The sequence below is a fragment of the Acanthopagrus latus genome, chromosome 1 (assembly GCF_904848185.1).
Source record: "Acanthopagrus latus isolate v.2019 chromosome 1, fAcaLat1.1, whole genome shotgun sequence".
Classification (NCBI taxonomy): domain Eukaryota; kingdom Metazoa; phylum Chordata; class Actinopteri; order Spariformes; family Sparidae; genus Acanthopagrus; species Acanthopagrus latus.
In genome coordinates, this window is record NC_051039.1 from 7123189 (window position 1) to 7143913 (window position 20725).

The 20725-nt window shown below is 42.9% G+C and overlaps 1 protein-coding gene and 1 long non-coding RNA gene across 8 annotated transcripts in view; both read right to left on the reverse strand.

The window, feature by feature from the left end:
* The window catches only part of LOC119027094 (protein sidekick-1-like), a 249784-nt gene that overhangs the window by 155266 nt on the left and 73793 nt on the right, over window positions 1–20725 (reverse strand). For all 7 annotated transcript variants that reach the window (XM_037111970.1, XM_037111980.1, XM_037111996.1 and 4 more), the window contains exons 2-4: window positions 7261–7417; window positions 2930–3036; window positions 2043–2190 (exon numbers count right to left, since the gene is read on the reverse strand). In XM_037111970.1, the coding sequence (XP_036967865.1) occupies window positions 2043–2190; window positions 2930–3036; window positions 7261–7417 (412 nt within the window). The remainder of the gene's footprint in view (window positions 1–2042; window positions 2191–2929; window positions 3037–7260; window positions 7418–20725) is intronic.
* Window positions 20289–20725, reverse strand: part of LOC119027268 — a 50225-nt gene continuing 49788 nt past the window's right edge. The window contains exon 2 of the long non-coding RNA XR_005077331.1: window positions 20289–20558. This is a non-coding gene — a long non-coding RNA (uncharacterized LOC119027268). The remainder of the gene's footprint in view (window positions 20559–20725) is intronic.

Below are 20725 nucleotides of genomic sequence, written 5' to 3' on the forward strand. Positions count from 1 at the left end.
GGTGGATCGTTAAAGGCTGATATAATAACAATAGTCTGAAGCAGGAAAAAGCTGATAGCCAATTAGTCAGCGTTATCAACCCACTCCCATTGGCCCACAATAAAGAACAATCTCTAATTTCATTAAAGCCTGGATAAAAGCTCAACTACAAGGAATACATATCTAAATAAATAAAGTGTGACTGGTGGAGGCTGGGCAGCCATCAGCTACTATCAGAGCCAAGTTCCAGTTTGTTAAACTTCACATCAGTGACAACCTCTTGAACATACTGTAGTATTGACTTAATTAGGTTAATTAAGTAATTAGGTCCATGTCAGTACGTTGTAGTAAAACAAGAAGAAAGGTGCCAGTATTCTCCAAAAAAAAGTGCCCAAACACCTTCAGCCTTCACTGAAGGAATATCTGAATGTGAGCGCCAGTATTCCCAGTAAGTGTTCGCTTTCTCGCTCCCATCTATGAAGGCTGGCTTTATACCCCCACCTCTGAATGTGGACAGTATTCACACTTTTGCCTTCAAACGTGGTCAGAGAACACATTTTATGAACCAGTTCTTTTCAACAGCCTTCAGCCCCTATGGTGGTAATGTGTAGCTGTATTTGAACTGACTTATTAGTGGCCCTTGTACCTCTTGAGAACGTTACAAAAGGATCTGGGTGAGGGTTGCTGTGAAAAAGGGTTGTCTGGGCTGCTCTTTATGACCTGCTATCGATGCTACTTGGATAAGTGGCCATTAAACTACCTCAAAGACAGGTGCACATTTGTAGCACTAGGGGATTTCATTCCACCATGACTTCAGTTGGATATTTATTTATTAATGTTTAGTTTTTAATTGCCAGTGGCAATGGTAGCGGTGCTCTTATTTGTGGTGTGTGACATTAAAGTGGGGTAAGAGCACTGTGGTGGTGATGCTCAGACAGTAAACACTTTCGATGCAGGCAGTGTCTTGAGCACTAGAATAATTGCATTCTGCTGTCATTAAGCCAGACTCAAGGAAGCCACATTAAGTTAGCGGGAGAGCCATTTTCCATGCTCATTCAAATTAAAAAGCAGTGTCAAATTCGATGTGAACCCAAGACAAAAATAATAACAGTAAAACTGCTTATGTAACCTGACTCCACAAAGCTTTCTCGAAGGCCCTTTTGAGGTTGTGACTGTCATTAAAAGGCATAAAAAAAGTTGCTGTCTGGCCATTTACGTGTACATAGAGTCCACTGATAATTCCACTCAATAACACACCGGGGAGCAGTTAGTGTTCCTAATGGGGAGATAGTTATCTCAGAATGTGAAAGCAGCCTCGTAAAACCACTGAAGGTCTGTCTCTCAATACCTACTTTCACTGATGAGTAGATTCAAACAGGTACATATTCTAAAATAATTTAGGATACTGCCTCAATCTGTGGCGCATTATATTGGGAAACCTTCCTCAACAAACCTACAATCCCCTGCTCTGTCTGAATAATTACATTATTAATACACTGCGTGAACATTTTTCAAAATAATGACACTGACAGGATAGCTGTAGCAGCTGCGGAATAATATGCAAATTACAGGCATTTCAAAAGGAGCCAGACAACAGCATAAAACAAAATACTGTGAAATACAACTTACACAACACATCGAGGGACCTTCACATCTCCACTGCACCATTAATATAAAAGAACATTTCCCATGCACCTAAAATTACTTAATAACCTTGTAGATTAGACAAGTGAAAAAGATTGGATTTATTGAAAAACCCATTTAATCTTCTCTTGATAATGACCAAGGTCTATTGTACAGATGTCTAATGAAAAGGGTCAGTTATCTAAATGGAGTATTATTCATAACAATTGGTGCGCAAGGATTAAAAAGAACTTTTGTGCTGCTACAGCACGCTAATTAATATACCACGGGGATAAGAACTGTAAAATTAAAATTTTATCTCAAGCAGTATTTTGTTGCACGCTCTTTACCACCATGGGTGCATAAATCAAGATACAAACGAGAGTGTGTGCAAGAGGGAGAGAAAGGAAGAGAGAAAAAAAATCCAAAGAGACACCTACATTCGGTTGTTGGGGATTATCTTGTGTCCGTCTTTGAACCATGTCACAAGAGGTCGGGGGAAAGAAGCAAGGGGAGGCTGGCTGATGATGGCTGCTCGGCCCTGAGTCGCCGTCTTTCTCTGCTCCTCAGCGGAAAAGTTCCCCAAAACTGAATGAAGAGAGAGAAGACACAGTACCAACACCAATGTAATAAACTGCATTTAGCCAGAAAGAATATTAATGCAAGCAGTGGCACAGTAAAATTCATCCGTGTGTCTCAAATATGTGGTTCCTGATAATTGGTGATTTAGTGAAGATGCTTGCGAGCCAATTACTAATATTCATTCTGAGTTTTACTGTAGTGGGTTGTTTTCCCTCCCCTGACCATCAAACAGATTATTAGATAAGTAGACAAGCTCTCAGAGCTGTTTAGCAAGCTAGTGAGCTCGGTCATAAACCAGACAGTACTGCACATTCAAACAGTTTATTCAAAAGATGTTGTTGTGGACCACTATGATAGCTCAGTCTGGCTCGCAATTCCTTTAAAGGTCGGCACTGTCAAGAAGGCTTACGATTGGTCAACACACTGAGATATTCCATCGATATCTTAAAGTCCACCAGAAATTAAATTCCATGGTTAGAGCAAAAATAATAATTTAGTAATAGTCACAGAGATCTTTTTCACCTTCTTTCAGTGTGAAAAAACATGAAGAGGTTTATTTTGACACTTCTTTTGAATGCAAATAGGGATGACTAAATGTCATGTCAGTTGTATACTAGAGGTTGCTTGATGGTGTGAACCAAGTTGCAGCTGGTCCCATTTTCCTCAAAAACAGAAATTAGTCATTTTTTTAAAGAAACATGTTGTATTGTTGTTGTTATGATGGTGTGAACTCCTGTCTACTTACAGGCCACCTGCACCTCTGTCCTCCGGTTTATAACTGTTCCCATCCTGTTCCTCGCGATACACTGATACAGGCCAGCATCAGTCCTCTTCAACGACGAAACAGACAACCTACAGATGAAGAAACAAACAAATGGCATACAGATTAGGGTCTTTTATATCTGAGCTATCAATAAATACTGCAACCGTTTTTTGTCGAATGCTAATTCACATTTCTCTAGACTGATCTGCTGTTTTTTCTCTTTGACTCTCTTTAACAACATGCAACCCAGCAAAATGGTCATCACATCACATCAAAAAATGAAACCAAAACACTTCATGGACAACATCAACTCAAAGAGGATCAACTCAAACTCATTATTAGTAAGACATATAATTCAAAATGATATCATTACAACAAAAAGCAGTACTTCTTTAGTGCTACCGTATGATATGTGGGAAGGAATCACAAATAATGTAATACCTTTCAAAAGGCTTTCTTTTTATCGATTGTCTCGCAAAGTCAATTATTCATAATCACCAATTATTTCAGAAGTGTTGTATCGTGACACCATCGTTATCACAGGGTTTCATGAAATCATTGTTCTGTGAGGTAGACTGTGAAACCCTGAGTCTGAGGGAGAAAACAGTTTATGAATTTTGATAGATGTGGTCAGCAGATGGATTTTGTGTGAAGCAATGAACTGTAATCCACAGGTAAGTCCACACTGACTTTTGTTGTGCTGATTGTGTGAAGAGTTTTAATACAGTGAACTAGGTTTAAAGAAATGTGAGTCAGCAAAACTGCGGGAGAAAGGCAGTGTTGGCAGTGGCAACTGGAGACCAACGAGGCAGAAGGCAGGGAAGGTGGAGTTCTGTTTGTTCGTATGCACACACTCTTGTGTAATTCCTTTTAAATGACCTTGATCTGAGAAAGGATTTGGCCTAAGGTTGTCAATAACAGAAGGGAAGGCGGAGTGGTGCATATGTACAGTATATGTGTGTAAGTGTGTGTGTGTGTGTGTGTGTGTGTGTGCTGCGCATGCAATGTTTCTGACGGTGTGCATGTTTTTTTTTCTCTGAGATGGGTTGTTAATGGGGTTTTAATGGACTGTGCTTCACTAATGGGAAGCTTGGCATAGGATCTAGGTTGGTGCCATGCTGGACAAACACACAAGTGCATATACACACATGCCGCAGACACACATATTACACACAAACCGGATAGACACAGTAAAACTGGACATCGCTTTGGGGCTCATTATGACTACCAGGACAGCCAAGTATTTAACTCCCAGGCTGTCAGTGTATGATGCCAACACACACAGACACACACACCCGTACATAAAAGACTCACACACGCAATTCCATTTCAATCAGGAATGACACATTATACAGCAGCTCTCATCCGGAAACAGATTTTGATATTGGACACTTCCTAACCCTGCATCTCTTTCTCTCGGTGTCTGTGTTCCATTATGTCTTTAATATGAGTGTGCTGTGGGGCTGTCACAAAAATCCCAACCAGTTTTCCTCCATATTTCTCACTAAACACAAAGTACAATGCTGACAGGTCCAAATCAGTACAATAATTTCTCAGTAAATTTCTCTGACACAGACTCAGCCCTGTGTGTGAAATTCCCTGTGTGATTCCAGACAAGAACGATTTGAATCAGGTTTTCGCGGCACGACAGCTTCAGCTCAGACTGATCGAACCCTCGCTGAGCATCGGTCTGAACGCTGAGAGGACGAGATGTGTGTCTACAAAGTGTGCTGTTGTGATGTGTGACAAGACATTGAGTAAAAGTGTGAATACAGAGGGACACATCGTTCCTCATTAAAACTAGTAATATAAAGATGAGTCATTGTCCATAGAGTGCTGCAGGGATGACGCATCTTTTTTTATGTCAACAATGAAGTTCGCATCGCCCTGGTTCCCTCGTCAAAAACGCATATTGGATCTTTTCAATTAACTGCAGAAAATGCACACTGTGGTGAACAAAAGTTTAAGATGAAAAGAGAGAATGCCAATAGAAGGAGCGCTACCTCACGACTCCACGTATCAAAAAACAGGTGCTCTTAGGATCCAAGGACGTTTCATGAAACCAAAAAAGCGATAGGTTAGGCTCGTTCTTTCTTTGTGATCAATAAGTCATCATCAAAATATACCCAGGCACACAGCTTTGCAAAAATCAAAAAGCCTTTCAGAAATGGACTTGGTGCCTAAGCCTTTCAACTAACAGTCAACAGGACAAAGCAGTGTGCCTTGGTATATTTTTTTTTAATAACGTATCGATCACAAAGTAAAGCGAGATAACCATCAAAAATGACACTTGCTTTGATGACTTTTAACGCATGAATGCAATCGGCAGAAGTAAAAGTTTATTTACATGCTGTAAATGAATATATACGTCGCCTACTTACCTGCAAGTTGGAAAGTTTGTGTTTGAATAGTTTGTGAGATATAAACCAGAATAAACACAAAGAAGCTGTCAAGGCGGATGATGAGTAAATAACTGTCCGTGTTCGGTGTTGTGATTTTTATAATGTCCCTGATTACCTTCACAGGCTCACTCAGCTGCTTGTTAGCGACCACCTTTAGTAAGACAGCTTCAAAACTTATGAGTGGGTTAATTACTGACCTTTGTACATCGTAGTACAAAATATGCAACTCTTTTCATCTTGTGTTAACCACAAACTTCTTTAGGCGTCTGACCAAAAAGCCATTAAAAAAAAAAAAAAACAAGGGAACCAAAAGTGCAAAAGGACCTAACTCATCAGGTTTCTCTATTTCCTGACAAAAGAGAAGGCATTCTCTTGTTGTTTTCAGTGATGTGTTTGTGCTCGATGAGAAAAGCAAGTGGAGCAGGTTGCTATATTCTTACCAGCCCAATTAGGCAGCATTGAATGAACACAAGTGTTGGCTTGAAAAGCATTACTTGCAAAAAATAACGCTGTCAGCCACCACAAATGTGATACAGTGTCGAAGACGATACAGTAGCCTTGTCAACAGTGTTCTGAAAAACAAAGCCAATACTGCCTCGTTATTTGTTTTGCGAGTCAGTTTTGTCTCGTGATGATTTTATTATAACTCACTGCTGTATGTGTATAAAATAAGAGGCTACCGTAGCTGATGCTGGAGAAGGAAGTGTAACTTAAGTTTGTATTAGCATGTATCATTTCTGTTTCCAGCGCTGCTCATCTGAATTCTCCACTATCCAGTACATTAAACAGCATAAGAGGTAAATAAAAGGAATACAAGTGTATTCTAAAGAGAGGGCACAGGAGGAGACAAAGTGTGATACTGTCTACGCCAGTAATATTTTGAATGTAAAAAGAAGAGCTGACTGATTTTATGTGGCGCTTTTATCCAGATTACTTTACAATGGGTCTAACATTTGGTCTCTCTCTCTCTCACACACACACACACACACACACACACGCACACACGCACACGCACACACACACAAACACACTCTCTTAATCAGATACAAATGGCAGCAAGCCACGATACAAGGCACCAGCCTAATTATCAGGACCATTTGGGGTTTGAGTGTTTTGCTCAAGAATACTTTAACAAAACATATCACAGGAGGAGCCAGAGATTGAACCACCAACTCTTCAATTAGTGGACGACTTACCTGCGTGCACTAAACTAACTAGAAGAAAAAGGCTAACAATTCCAGATGGTCTCGCATTCACACATGCACGCACGCACACACCCACACACACACACACCCACACACACACACACACACACACACACACTTGCATAGTCACTGCACCCCGCCAATTCAGCACAGCCCCAGCCTCACCAAACTAAACTAGCCAGAACGCTGAGAGCGGTCCAGAGCTACACGGAGCCTCCTGGCTCGAACAGCGACTGCCTACAAAATGCTGGCTCAACCTCCCCCTCCCTCGGTGTGTATGAGTTCCCAAGATTCCCTCCATTTCTGAATGATGTGAAAAACAATTTTGTTTCACAGCTGCAGTTTTGCCGAGAGGGACTGCTTAGCTCTTACCAAGCAGCACACACAGGGACAGCAGGCCAGAGGAAGAGAAGAAGAGGGAGAAGCTCGGACTTATTGATTGAATCGCCTCTTCTTTCCCCAGACCATATACATATTTATGGTGCTAATGTAATTATTAATCTCACTTTGGCTCCACTGTCTAAATGTTCCGACCTTCACTAAACATACTCCATCACTTACGGGCGGCTGTTTTCCATGCTTCAGGCATGACTGAACACAGTAGATTCTCAAAAGCAAGGATACAGGGATAAGAGAAAAGACATCAGCGAGACAAACAGGTTGGCTTGGATTGAGAGATATTCATAATCAGTTATTGACAACTGACCTGTACTGTTGGGTCCAGTCGGTGATGTTGCTGTTGTTGAAAGTCCAGCGGTACTGCAGAGGCCAGCTGCCTCCAACCAGGCAGGTCAGCACCAGTCTGTTTCCTTCCAACACCACCTGCTGCCGCTGTCCACCCCCGCGCAGGTAGGGAGCCACCTCTGACAGACAGACAGACACAGACAAAGGAAATACATTTATCATTTGAAAAAGTCGGTGTTAGTCATCCCTTGACAGCCAAGCTATTTTTATCTGCATTCATCCGCCACAAATAACAATACAGATAATGAATTTATGTCTCTGCGCAAACACTGAGTGGAACAAAACACTGACATACCAATGTAACTTGACTTCACTGTACGTACTAACCGACTGGAATGAAAATATTCAGTAATACTGCTGGTCAGTGCCACTTAGCAAATGTCAAGGCAGAAATAATAACGCATTTTACATTTACAAAAGAGGTCCGGCATCAAACCAACAAGTGTATACTTGCTTCCTGCTCCTGTAGCCAAAAGGCTGTAAGTCTGTGTGTGCGTGTGTGTGTGTGTGTGTGTGCGTGTGTGTGTGTGTGTGTGTGTGTGTGTGTATGTGTGTGAGTGAGTGTTTCAGAGAGAGATGAAGAGAGAGTACTCATCTAACTGGATTTACCGGGACTCTGTTTGGAGATCGCCCACTCTATTACTGAAGTCTATCAAAGGATTCCTCTTTCTGCAGACTGTGGTGATAAAACCTACCAACACATCCTGACATCAAAGTTTCCTCTCTAAATATCTGTAGCGTTTTGTTTTGACAAAAAATGACATGGGCCTATTTGTTGCAATGGTTTGAATGTTCATTGTTACATGGATCGCACAAACTCTGACGTTTGTACCAGCAGCAATTAAAACTGTCTCAGGTGTGCCATGTTTGATGTTAAACAAAGTCATAAATTATGACATTACTAAACATATCTGGCAATAAAGCTGTACCCCGAGGAGCAACACCCGCATGGCTGATGATGTGTGTCAAAAAAACTCGCACCCATTGTTTCCTATGTAAGCCTGAGCACCAGCCACATGTGCATGTAGACACGCATCACCGTGTTGCCATGTCCTATTTTCCAGCACTGATGCGCCTCAACGGTCCAGAAAAGCACCAGTCCTATCACATTTACTACTTGGAACCACAGACAGTAACTTGACTACTTCTTCTGTCTGCACAGACCATCTGCTGTATTGCTGGCATCGATTGACTTACATCAAATGCCAGTGTATACTGCACTTGAGGCTTTTCATTAATACAAAGGTCAAACCCTAGCTTTAAGTCACTTTCAACCCAAATACAGGGCTCAACAATAAAGATCGCCCAACTGGAAATAGCTAGGAGTGAGCCATTTTGCTTCTTTTTCATCTCTGTTGAGAGTTTTACATGAGCAGTACTGACTGGTACTCGTGATTAAATTGCAGCAGGTAAAGACACATATGAGCTGAATGGCAAGTAAACATCTCAATTATCCTGGAAACAGGAGTTACATTTTCTGAACAGCAATACAGTTTGTTGCTTTGCACCTTGAACACATTGTGTCCTCGTTCTGATTTATTACTAAGAGGCAAATTGGACATGAGTTGTAGTTATTTGATAACCATTGATTAAGTATATCATTTATAAAGGGGCAAGCAAAAATTGATTTCCGACCCACTCTGCCGAACGTGTAACTGAAAAAAAAAACAAAAAAAAACAACATCTATGTTGAAAGCTGAAATGTGTAACAAGTTTAAACATCCATTTTTCCAGATGTGTGGAATTTGTTCATTCCTTCACACACAGTGGCTCTTCACTTTCACTTCATCTATTGCATCACCATACCAATCCTATCATAAATTGCAGTGCATATACCATACTGCTACAGTCAAGCTTCCTGCACAATATTGTACTGTACAGCGCTTCACAGGCATTTGAAGTCACTCAGCCAACCTTGTGAGATACATTTCCTGAACAGCTCGGCTGCAGCTGCGGTCTAAACAATGCCATCCAGTCTTTAACTCTTGGCTCAGGTGGTCAGACCTGGCTCACCAACACACAGCATAGAGGCGTCAAGGCTAAAGAGTCTGTACACAGCAGCTAGTGCCGAGGCCTGGATCCACAGCATCAGGGTTGTGGGGGTAGGGTTGTAGACAATGAGATTTATTCAACCCATCAACTATTTACACACACATACACACACAGGCTGGGTTATAGGGGGGCAGGCTTATCTGCTTGCTACAGTATGTATGGACAGGTCCATAACTCTGCAGCAGAGTTTTACATCCTCCCTTTCTCTCTCCTTTCCCTGTCAGCTCAATCTTCTCTCCTCTCTGCCTTTTCAACTTTCTCACTTGAGTCTTTCCTCCAGCTCCCTCACTTCGTCTCTGTTTCCTTCCTTATTCCTCATTCCCAGTGGATGTCTCAGGGCCACCTTTTTCTCCCCTTCTCATTCTCCTCTTTCCAGTGTTTCGCCCTCTCTCCCTCGCTCTTTTAGATTGATAGCTGCCTGCTCCGTGCACAAAAGGGAAGTGTTCCATCTTAGAAAGATTTATATGGGAGTGTGAGCGTGTGTGTGTGTGTGTGTGTGTGTGTGTGTGTGTGTGTGTGTGTGTGTGTGTGTGTGTAGGGGCGAGAGAGCAGTGTGCATGTGAGCATAAGGATTTATTTGGAATATTTTGTTTCTACAGACGATGGCTGGCAATGCAGGCTCCAATGTCATACTGCTGACCAGCACTATAACTCACTGCTGCCTGCCTGTGTGTGTGTGTGTGTGTGTGTGTGTGTGTGTGTGTGTGTGTGTGTGTGTGTGTGTGTGTGTGTGTGTGTGTGTGTGTGTGTGTGAGAGAGAGAGAGAGAGAGAGAGAGAGAGAGAGAGAGAGAGAGAGAGGGAGCAGTAGTAGAGCAACAGCCTTAACAGCTCACCAAAAAGCGACCCTCAATTAGAAAGCCTGGTTCACATACACTCTGTACAAACAGAAAGTCGGGAGATGTGGACATTCTGAACCTGCCTCCATCCTCGCCACTTATCAACCACTTTTCTTCATACTTCATATATATTGTACAGCTGCATGTTGCCTCCGCCTCCCCGCTCCACTCCTCATTGCCCTTTAGTCCCTCAGTCTACTTTGAAGAGAGTCCATCAGGATCTACAGTTAGAGATAGAGAACTCTACATCTGAGAGGCACAAGGTCAGCCAACAGCATGTTTCACTCACTAATGGCATCTGTCTCTCTCTCTTCCCCAGCTGTCTGTCTCTCTGTCACTTAAAGTCAACACGTCGCTCTCTCCTCCTCAATGTCTCCCCTAACCTGTCTTTCTTTCTGCGCCATTCGAGCACCTGTCTGTCTTCTCAAGACCACGGCCTCTCGCTGTTCCTGCCTCCTTCTCTTGTTGCCCCTCGGTCCATCTCTGTCAAAGTGTGTGGCAGCTCAAGGTCTCTGCTTTTTGTCTCTTTGGGTGAGATGTTGCCTAACAGAGAGATCGGCCTCCAAATGTGACAGGAGAGTCAAGAGGCGGACGTGCACGCAAGCGCACGCAAAGACACACATACATGCGCACTCTCTCCACAAAGCAACGTGCGCGTCTCCGCTCTCGGCCTCATGAAGCTGCTTAGGCAGATTCGGGGGAGGAATTCAATTTGCCGGGGAGATGAGCTCTGTGATAGAGTGGAGAGGGAGGAGAGGAGGATGAAAGGACAGGAGGAGAAGAGGAGCAGGGTTGCCGCTCCAGGGCTGATAGTCCACTACGATTCCACCCTCTCCTCTCGACTCTCCGCACCTTTACAACGAGCGTATGTGTGGTAGAAATTAGGCTCGAGAATTGATGACTTGTCCTTTACAAATGGGCCAGCGATGATCATTATTCTTACATGGTGCTGCATTAAATATCCCAATATTAATTCTGAATTTTACTGCAACTGTAGAGCCGTGGCGAGAGGTGAGATTTTTCTTCGGCGGGACATGAGGTCAAGATGCTGCTTGCCTGCTGACGGCGCCGGTAAAGATATTGGAAGTTTTGAAATTTGCCCACTTTGGCTGAGGTGGTCAAGTTTGCATTCGGATGAGCGGAGGAAACCCTGTGGTGTAAACACATCTCAGTGCATTGACGTAAGAGAGACTGAGAGTGCAGGGATAAAACTTTAGAGTCGAGCTGGGGATCTCATTCTAGCCGCGCCTGCTTAATTATGTGTGTATGTGCGTGCAATGTGTGTGTGCGTACGTGTGTGTCGGGTCAGAATTAGGGTCACTCACTCCAGAAAAATCACTTTATCTTCATAGAGCTGAACCCCTGCTGTGAGACAGGGCTGGCAGAATTGGCTATAGTCTATGAATACTGATTCACTGATAGCATGTCTCTCTCTCTCTCTCTGACTCACCCTTCACCATGAGGTTGAAGGGGAGAAAATAACTAAATCAGACTATTTCATTATAAGTAATACTTCTATGAATAAGCGGGTAAAAGTTGCACAGCTAAGCAGTTTTTCTCTTTTTTTTTTTCATGGTAAAAGCAGTCTATTTGATTATGGGGTGCAAATGAGTTCTATTCCATTTTAATCTAATAAGTCTGCCACTGCTTGTTTCAACAGGCATTTAAAAACACTTAATTGGACTGACAGTGTGTAAGGCGAGAGGAAGAATTATGAGTTGAGCTTTTTGGCGTGTTGATACCAGTTGGAAAAAGAGGGCCAAAGAAAGGCTAATTAATTAAATAATATAAAGGCACAGGAGCTGAGAAATGAGATTTTATATCCCCAGGAGGGAGTCAGGTGAAAAGGTATTACAAATGTATCGGAATTTGGCACCAAAGATTGTTAAAAACTGTGACAGATGTGGTTGATAAATACTTACTGTATACAGCTGAGAGCTTACTGCAATCTGAAGACACTAGATGCATAAAATGACTCACCTCGAGAACACACACAGATTGTTTTTTCTTTCCACAGTCAGAAAGGAAGACATATTGCAATAGTGTGTCAGTACAGAGATCACCATGAGGACTATGACTAGAGTTATGTCATTATGCAACCCAAGAATCCAAAGGGATGACAAATGAGGAGACATCCATCAATAACAGTCTTGCAAATTTATGCAGCATTTTGCACGGAAAAGACAAACAACCTCAGGGATATGTTGAATTTGGGTAAAATGGTGGATTGAGAGCCATGTGCATCAACAACTACAACTCTGAAGAGAACGAGCTGTAGGCGAGTGAGCGTCATAGGAGTGAGGTGAATTTCAGGTGAGGTGTAGCTCTGACCTGAAAGCAGATAAGCTAAAAATAATTCCCTCTCATGGTCAACTCCATCCATATTCTAAAAAGTAATTTCTCCTGTTAAGTGACATTGACATCCCTGATTTCAGTCAAAAACATCATTGTTTTTAAAATAACCTTGATGAGATCAACAGGCAGCAACTGGATCCAAGGCAAAACGATTCGACTTATTAAACCCAACGTATGATTTTATCTCCCAAAATCTCAACATCAGTCTGGTCCAGAGCTGAATGGCACCACTCTATCTCTGTCCGATCAGCTGTTACGGAGCTCTGACTGAAGGAGTCTTCAGACCAAAGAAGATGATGGTTAAGCACAGGACACCTGCTGCCTTTTGATGCTGATACAATCAAAGCGGCTCGGGCGCAAACCCGCGAGGCTGCAGCTGACCCACTGATCCCAACAGGCCACAGCTGAGCTGTAAGATAGTGAGCCCATGGGGAGATGAACAGCCCTGGACTTGAGGTACTGTTTCAAGACAGAGAACAGCAGAAAAGCCTGCACGAGAGAACAAACTGTTTCCTCCGCATCATCCGTTGTTAGAAGGGGCAGGAAGATGTGGCAGACAAGATGCCGTGTAGACCTTTGATCAGGAGTTTAACTCGTGGCTTTTCAAGTTGGCAGCTGCTTCAATTGACTACTGAATGTCAGACTCAATTCAAAAACAAAGCATCTCTCATTGAAGACCGGATAACACCCCTCCTCACCTGTCTTCCTGGTTAAATAGCCAATCACAGCTGCCTCCTCCAAACCTCTTCCTTGCCTGCTCCAATCATGGTTTCAACAAGCCTTGACTGACAGCTGTCTGTGAGGAGGTGGCAGGTGACTGACTGATCCTGACGTTCTGATTGGCAGATGTCAGAGCTGGAGACATGTGCCTACACCGTCACACATGCACAGACACACTCAAACGCACACGAGTACATAGAAAATGAAGCTTGAATAGTTCAAAGTCAACGCGCTTCACTTTGCTCGCGAGTGTGTTTGCTTCTTTGTGTCAAAGACAGCAATGGTGTAATGTACCGAGAGATATTCTTAAACAACCTCTACTACAAACGTTGTCAAGGAGAAACACGTTCGGAAAAACAGACGGAGCTCAAATCTCAGCTTGTTTTTTTAATTCTGCCACACTCCACGCAGGTACAGTTGTAGGTGAAAGGAAACAAATGTGCCCAAGTAAGATTTAATTATATTGACTTTGGCCATTTGCCAATTTGGCCAGTGTGGACGTCTACTTGAAGATTAGCATAAACAAGATGTTAACCAAACCTGGGAAAGAGCAGCCATTTGAAAGGTCAATGTATTGCTTTCTGCTGGGTTTAATGTCAGTGAGCTGTGTGTGTATGTATTTGTTTGTAATGGACATTCAGTTAGAGTGTCAGTTATCAATTTGTAATTAAAGTGAACAAGACTTTGTTGTGTTCAACAACCTGCAAAACAGAACATTACATCATGGCGAGTATGAGAATGTGTGTACGCCCAACCTTGCATGTCTGAGGGAGTTATGCTGTGGATGCACAGGGTCACGGGAGTGCAGGTCGGGATGGGGGAGGTAAAGGGGATAATAAATGGGGCAGAAGTGTTGCAGCGGAGGAGTGGGAGATGGAGGGGTGATGTGGGTGGTGGTGGAGGGAGATCCGATCCCGAGGGGGGGGTTTTGGGGTAATCAGGTGGAAGAGACTGTGATCAGTGACATTTAAGAGGTGGGCCACACTGCAGGGCACATCTGCTTGGAAACACACACACATTGAAAAACACACAAACAACTGTCAGCTCCTATCTCCTGATGAGAAGACAGGTGGACAGGAGGAGAGAGGAGGTGAATGGGAGAGTAGGGAGGGAGTGAAATGAATACCTCCCGCTGCGACGGCAGCATCCTCTCTCTCTGAAGAAAGTTGTGTACACAAGGGACTGTGAAAACACCTCGATACTTTTGAATGACACAAACAAACACACTCAGACAATAATTATTCATCTGTTTTACCCTCTCTTCTTTTCATCCCCCAGACAGCCCCCCCCCCCCCTTCTTGAGTATTTTACATCTCCTCATTAAAACTAAAATCTTCTGCAGGTAGAAAACAAACTTTATTCGTCACTCAGTCAGTGTTGAGTCCGTGGACAGATTCCGAAAAAAAGGACAACAGAGGATGAGAGTGTGGGGAAGTGTGCGTGCAACTCGTACCGCCATGTAACGATGGGAGGAGGCTCTCCCAGCTTGGTCGTGAACCTGTCGGACACGATCACTACACCACCTACAAATCACAGCCACTGGGCCTTACACTCACACACACACATACACACAAACAAACACTCACACACACACACACACACACACTCACACACTCACACACACACTCGACCCAGATCTGCACTAATACTGAGAGTCTTCACAAACACGACTGCATTCAGACATGTGATAATCTGACAACATGACTCCAGGCTCTGTTTTCCCTCATCACACATATTTACAATACACAAGAATGAGGACGTAATGTGTGGTCCTCCTGTGAGACTGTGGACTTCAGAGAGGATAAACTACTATTACTTAAGACTTGGGTAGGTTGGAGAAACCAGCCAGAGCTGGATTTTGAAAGTATTCAACGGAATAAATCCTAATGCCTCCCTTCAGTCTTCTCTCCAGAGCCGCTGCCCCAAAACACAAGAACGTGCACTGCCTGACTACACCGACTGCCTCGTAGCTCTCACTGGTCAGCTGGGAGATGTGTCTGAATGGCTTCTCCGCCATGTTCCACATTTTTTTTTGTGTCTAATAAATACAAGTATAATCAACTCCACTAAATAACACAGAGCAATATATGTATCATAAGCACTTTTCAGTATTAAAAGGCTACCCAGTCCAACAGTAACTGCTCTTTAGAGTGAGTGTGTGCTTTGAGCTGACTGGGACAGCTGCTGAAAGAAAGTCTATCGCTCACTTGTTCTCCGGCTGATTGTGTCCAACCATGTCAGTGTTTCCCACACATAGACTTTACTTGAGCGGGCCACAAAGGTATATAAACAGCTACCAAAGTTTACTGGCAACCCTTTTAGCTTTTCTAGCTTTCCTGCCAGAGAGAATGATGCCATCTGTGATCAATTTCAGTGTTTCCCACAAAATGACTGTTATCTGACTTTTTTCACCTGCGACTCTGTTGTCATAAGAGTATGTGAGCAGCATGTGGAGGCAGCTTGTTGATTATATAACTGATCAAAACCAATGTGCACTGAAGGAAATTGCAACTTCCAGGTGCATACGTAGGCCTACATTAAATAGGAAATGTCACATCATATACGGTTCAGGAGGGAAGGGATGTGCAGGTAAAAGGAAAAGCATCTTGCCGTCTGCAAAGGCCAGGACAATCAGATTGTCCACTAGTTAATCGATCACAGATGATGATGTTCTCTTAGATGGATAAAAAAAATAAATAAAAACAGATGTATAAAATGTACACTTGGGCATCTGTTAATATACCTGTACTGACTGCCCAAGTAAAACATGCCATGTGGGCTTTGTCCAATCTCAGTGTTAGCAACACTTTGTCCACCATTTTTGAGAAACTAGCTGTCTAATTGCTTTAACAATATAGATATAAAATGTAGAAATATGTAATTTAACTCAGCCCAAATTAAATGACTGGATGGGGTTTTAACAGGCCTATGACAGCCAGGGATATCAGGTTTCATGGCCTTTGATTGACTGACTGATGTGTTACGTCAGACGCTTTTCTATGAATTGAACAAAGAATGCTTTCAAAAATACTTTACCAACCACAGCTTTAACCTTTCTGTCAATTTCTCTCTTCTTATGCTATCACAGCTTCTGCTGGCCAGTGATTCTATTTTACCTTTTGTTTTATAGATATATCTTCTCATCTCCCAGTCTTCAGAGGAGGATCTCAGATCTAAAGGGAGATCCTTTTCTTTCCCTCTCTCTGTTTTGCTAAATTTTTGTCTGCCCGTCCTTTAGCAAAGGGCAGGCGCTTTCTTTAGTGCGTACGTGTGGTGCATTAGCCCGGGAACCCTTTACACACCTGTCTGTGCTAGCCATCATCCCCTCTGACAGCTGCCACTGTCCTGACCTTGGGCGTTGTGGGCTACGTGGTTTTGAAGTGATTGACGAATCGTATCCTTTCATTCATTATTGAAGGTGGAGATCAAAACCGTGGCATCCGGGATATCGCCGAAACAACCCAGCAGACCAGACAGAGGTAAAGAGGAGAGGGAGCAGGAGGAGGATGTGGGAGAGGGGGAAGGTCATCTGAGCAAAGAAGTGCAGGTGAGAAGTAAGAGGTGAGGGAGGGGAAACACACAGGAAGCAGAAGGGTAGGCATCCTAAACAGCAGCATGGTCTTTTTCTTTTTCTTTCCAGCAAACAGTCAGTCACGACCGGTCCACAAAGACTTCACTTCCCTTCCACGGCCATATCTTTAACCAGAGGAGGCTAAAATTTGGTATGGAATGTTTGTGTGTTAGAGGTATGAGTATTTCCTGGCCACACGGTTCATGCCAGTTGGCTAAAAGGGGGTTTGTAAAAAGGAATGTACTGTCACAAAAAGGTGCATCATTTTTTCTAAATGGATTCACAGTCTTGCACAAGATTTTCTGAAAAAGATGAACCAAAAGACAGCTGATTCACTGTTGATGCCAACTGGCTAAAAGGGGGTGTGGCAGTGGGAGTGTCCTTTGACAAAAAGCCACATAACTTCCAAACAGATTCCTGTATAATGAACAAACTTTGTGGGAAGACAAACACAACATTTTGTCATGTCCCCTTTCATAACTCATGAACTGGTTGTTGTGGATACTTGAACTAAGCAGTGTTCCATTTTCATTGCTTTATCTCCTTATGTCAGTTTTCAATCTGACATACAATTTGCCATGGAGGTTGCCTGCATGTGAATGCTTGAGCTCTTTGGTGCTAGTTGTGCTATTCTGTTTTACTCTACATACTTTGAACTTTTTTCTTATTCCAACATTTGTTCAGAGATCCTGAGGCTCAGTCTGCGTCCAGCCATCTGCTCATAAAAGGCTAAAAAGATCTAAAAATAATAGCAAAGGCAGACTAAGAGGTAGAAAAGATGAGTATAGCTTTCTCCACTTAATAACCCTGCTCCGTTTAAGGTCATAATTAAAATACGAATTAGACTTATGTAGAACTGAGGAACTTAGAATGCACGCCTCATCTAAACCTCTTCAGGTCATTCACACCAGGATGTCACATGAGAGTCACTGAGGTCATATGTGAGTGGTTCAGTTCAAGTCACCAGGGGAAGACTCATCATATTCACAAAGCCTCTCACCCTTGGGGCATTTTGAACAGGTAGTCTAAATATTTAAGCCTATCGGCTACTTGCAAAGCATCCTGATACCAGATGGTTACACACTTTCTCCTTTTTTTAAATTCATGTGACTGTGATGGCTCTCACATGACCAGACGTTAATCAATCACATGTGGGGCTTCATTTCTTTTCTTTCTACCATTTATTTATCCACTAATTGACAGATCATTAAGTCTATAAACTGTCAATTCAAAAATGTGAAAAAAATGCAAACTGCCAAACCCAAAGACACTTTGTTTATTATCATAAATGACAAAGAGAAGCAACAAGCCCTTCCATTAAAGAAGCCGGAACCAGCAAATGTTTGACATTATCACTTGAAAAATGACTGAAGGGATTATTGAAATAGTTACAGTACAACCAATTTTCTTTCCAGTGACTAATCGTTTAATCCTCTAATCGTTGCAGCTCTAGTAATATGTGACCCCAACAGTTCTCAGTTGCCATGATGGTGTAAATTAAACTGCAGAAGTTTGAACGTAAAAGAACGAAAGCCCTTATAAAAGTGTAGCAGGATGAACGTCATTCAACATGACTCGTGTCTAATTTAGAACTTTTCTCCAGCACTCCGGCACAGAGAGTGAAACAACAAAGCCAATTTTCACACCTGAGAAGGCGTTAAGGTTCTGACTATCTGACGTCACCCAACGGAGGAAACATATCTGAAGACTGTGGAATGAGAACCCTCGGGGAAACACTGACGTCGGTACTGGGGATGAGTAATTCATGCTCTGCTCGTCTGTACTGGAGCCCAGAAAAAAAACTCAGGCAAGAACCGGGAGCACGTCTCCAGCGGTCATCCTCGCCATACACTCTGAACTGTGTCCCACTATCTTCACTGTTTCATCTGCCTCCCCTGTCTTTTATCAAATCGGCCTTCATCAGTCTCCATCATCCTCGCCCCGTGTTCACCTCTATACTCTTTTCATCTCAGTACTGTAGCATTGATTCTGGGGCTGGATTGAAGCATTGCTCTCTATTCAAAAGGAGTGCATGTTATGTCCTCTGGCAGTGCCATTTACCTGTTACCTGTGTGGGCGAAAAAAACTTAATAGCTTCAAGTTTCACTTCTCCGACCCACTTCACTTGCTAACTCATTCAGTGTCTTTGTCCCTCTGCCCTTTTCCTCACACATTTTAACTAATTTGCTGTTGTCGTCGCATATGTGGGAGGCATTTTGGGATGTGTACGTGTGTGGCTGTGTGTTTGTGTGTGTGTCGTGCTTACGCTTGACTGTGCATGAGTCCATATGCTCTGTGGATGCAGCAAAAGATGATGTTTACTTCCTCTACTTCCTCCCTTTCCACAGTGACAACATCTGCCACCAACAGCATCACACACCATGTCTTCCTTGTTCCCCTCATTCTTCCAACTTCCCTCCCTCCCTCCCTCCCTCCCCTCGTCAGACAAGGGCAGCTCGGTGACACAGCGTTTGAAGGGCAGACTCTCGTCTCGGTAAAGCGTTCCTCTTACAGACTCAAATTAATTCAATAACACTGACAAATGTCCTTGCCAAGAATACAGTATGACATTCTTTTCTCGCTGTTTGCTAACTTCCACATTTCTACACACATGCAAAATATAGATGTACATAGAAGGTCAGACACATACCTATTCCTGCACAGATGTTTCCAGTAATAGCAAACGAGTCGGCTGAATTTGACTAAGAAAGCCCAGGCAAGAAGTGTTTGAGGCGTACGTGCTCATTGTTTGCAGAATAATTTATTGTTTCGCTATTGGATTCCTCGGCATGTCAGTGAGCTGATGGAGCGGGTATTTTTAGATGTCTTCAGGGTGAGAATTTAAGAGGGCGGTTTAAAGAGATGGTTGTTCAAAATATCTTTAATTATCCTGCTGTCACAAATGCTCTTTGAGACAAACTTGAGCTGTGCTTGTTTGCAGGTATACTTTTCTCATTTTCACCAAAAAGGCATTAATGGCAGTAGTTGTCCCAGTTTAACAAGCATGGTGGTGGGCGGGTCTGTCATTACTTTCTCTTAGTGTTCATCACTGAAGTTCTTTCAACAGCAGGAATACCACACGCTTCGAGCTACCTGCAGTTTCCTACCAGACACCAGGAGTAAATCGCACCACCCTTCCCTCTTTACACTCAGAGGGAGCCGCACACAAAGCTGCGCAGGTACATTCCAGCAGGGAATAAGGACCTCTCAGGGGTAACTGAATGGTTTCTTGGCCCCGACTCAAGAGAAAAACAACGACAACAACAAAAATTCAAAAGTGTTCATGCACAGACGGACAAGAAAACAGTCTTCAGCACATAATGCAAAGAGACAGGACAACTCACTCAAACTCTGCATAACCTGAGTTCATGTCATGGTGGCTACAGAAACACACTGTGAACCTGTGTACATGAGTCAGTGAATCACTGGGCTAAAATAAGACAGGCCAAACGTGGTCACAGAATGATTTCTTTTATTGTTTATTTGCAACTCTTTATTTTCAAAAGTAAGGAAAGGTGCAGTCCCAGAATTTCTTTTCAAACTTAACCAGCTTTTTGCATCCAAATCTGTTGCCAAAATGTTTAGCAACGGTGTTCAAAATCCAAAGCACCTCCGCTTTCAACGTCAGAGTTGAGCCAAAGATGGATTGAATGTCGCTTGACTGAAGACGGCAGAGGCAGCGCAGAGTTCAGGTCGAGCAGAGCTGGATGAACTTGGACCAGGAACTGGTGACAAAGGCGTACGAAAGTGTGTGATAGCGTGAAGAGGTAAATGAACGTACATGTTTAAGACCTAACTAAATGTAATTCAAGACCTATATATATATGGAGGCATTTAAGACTTTTTAAGGCCTTAAATTTTGACTGTCAATTTTTTGACTTTTTAAGACATT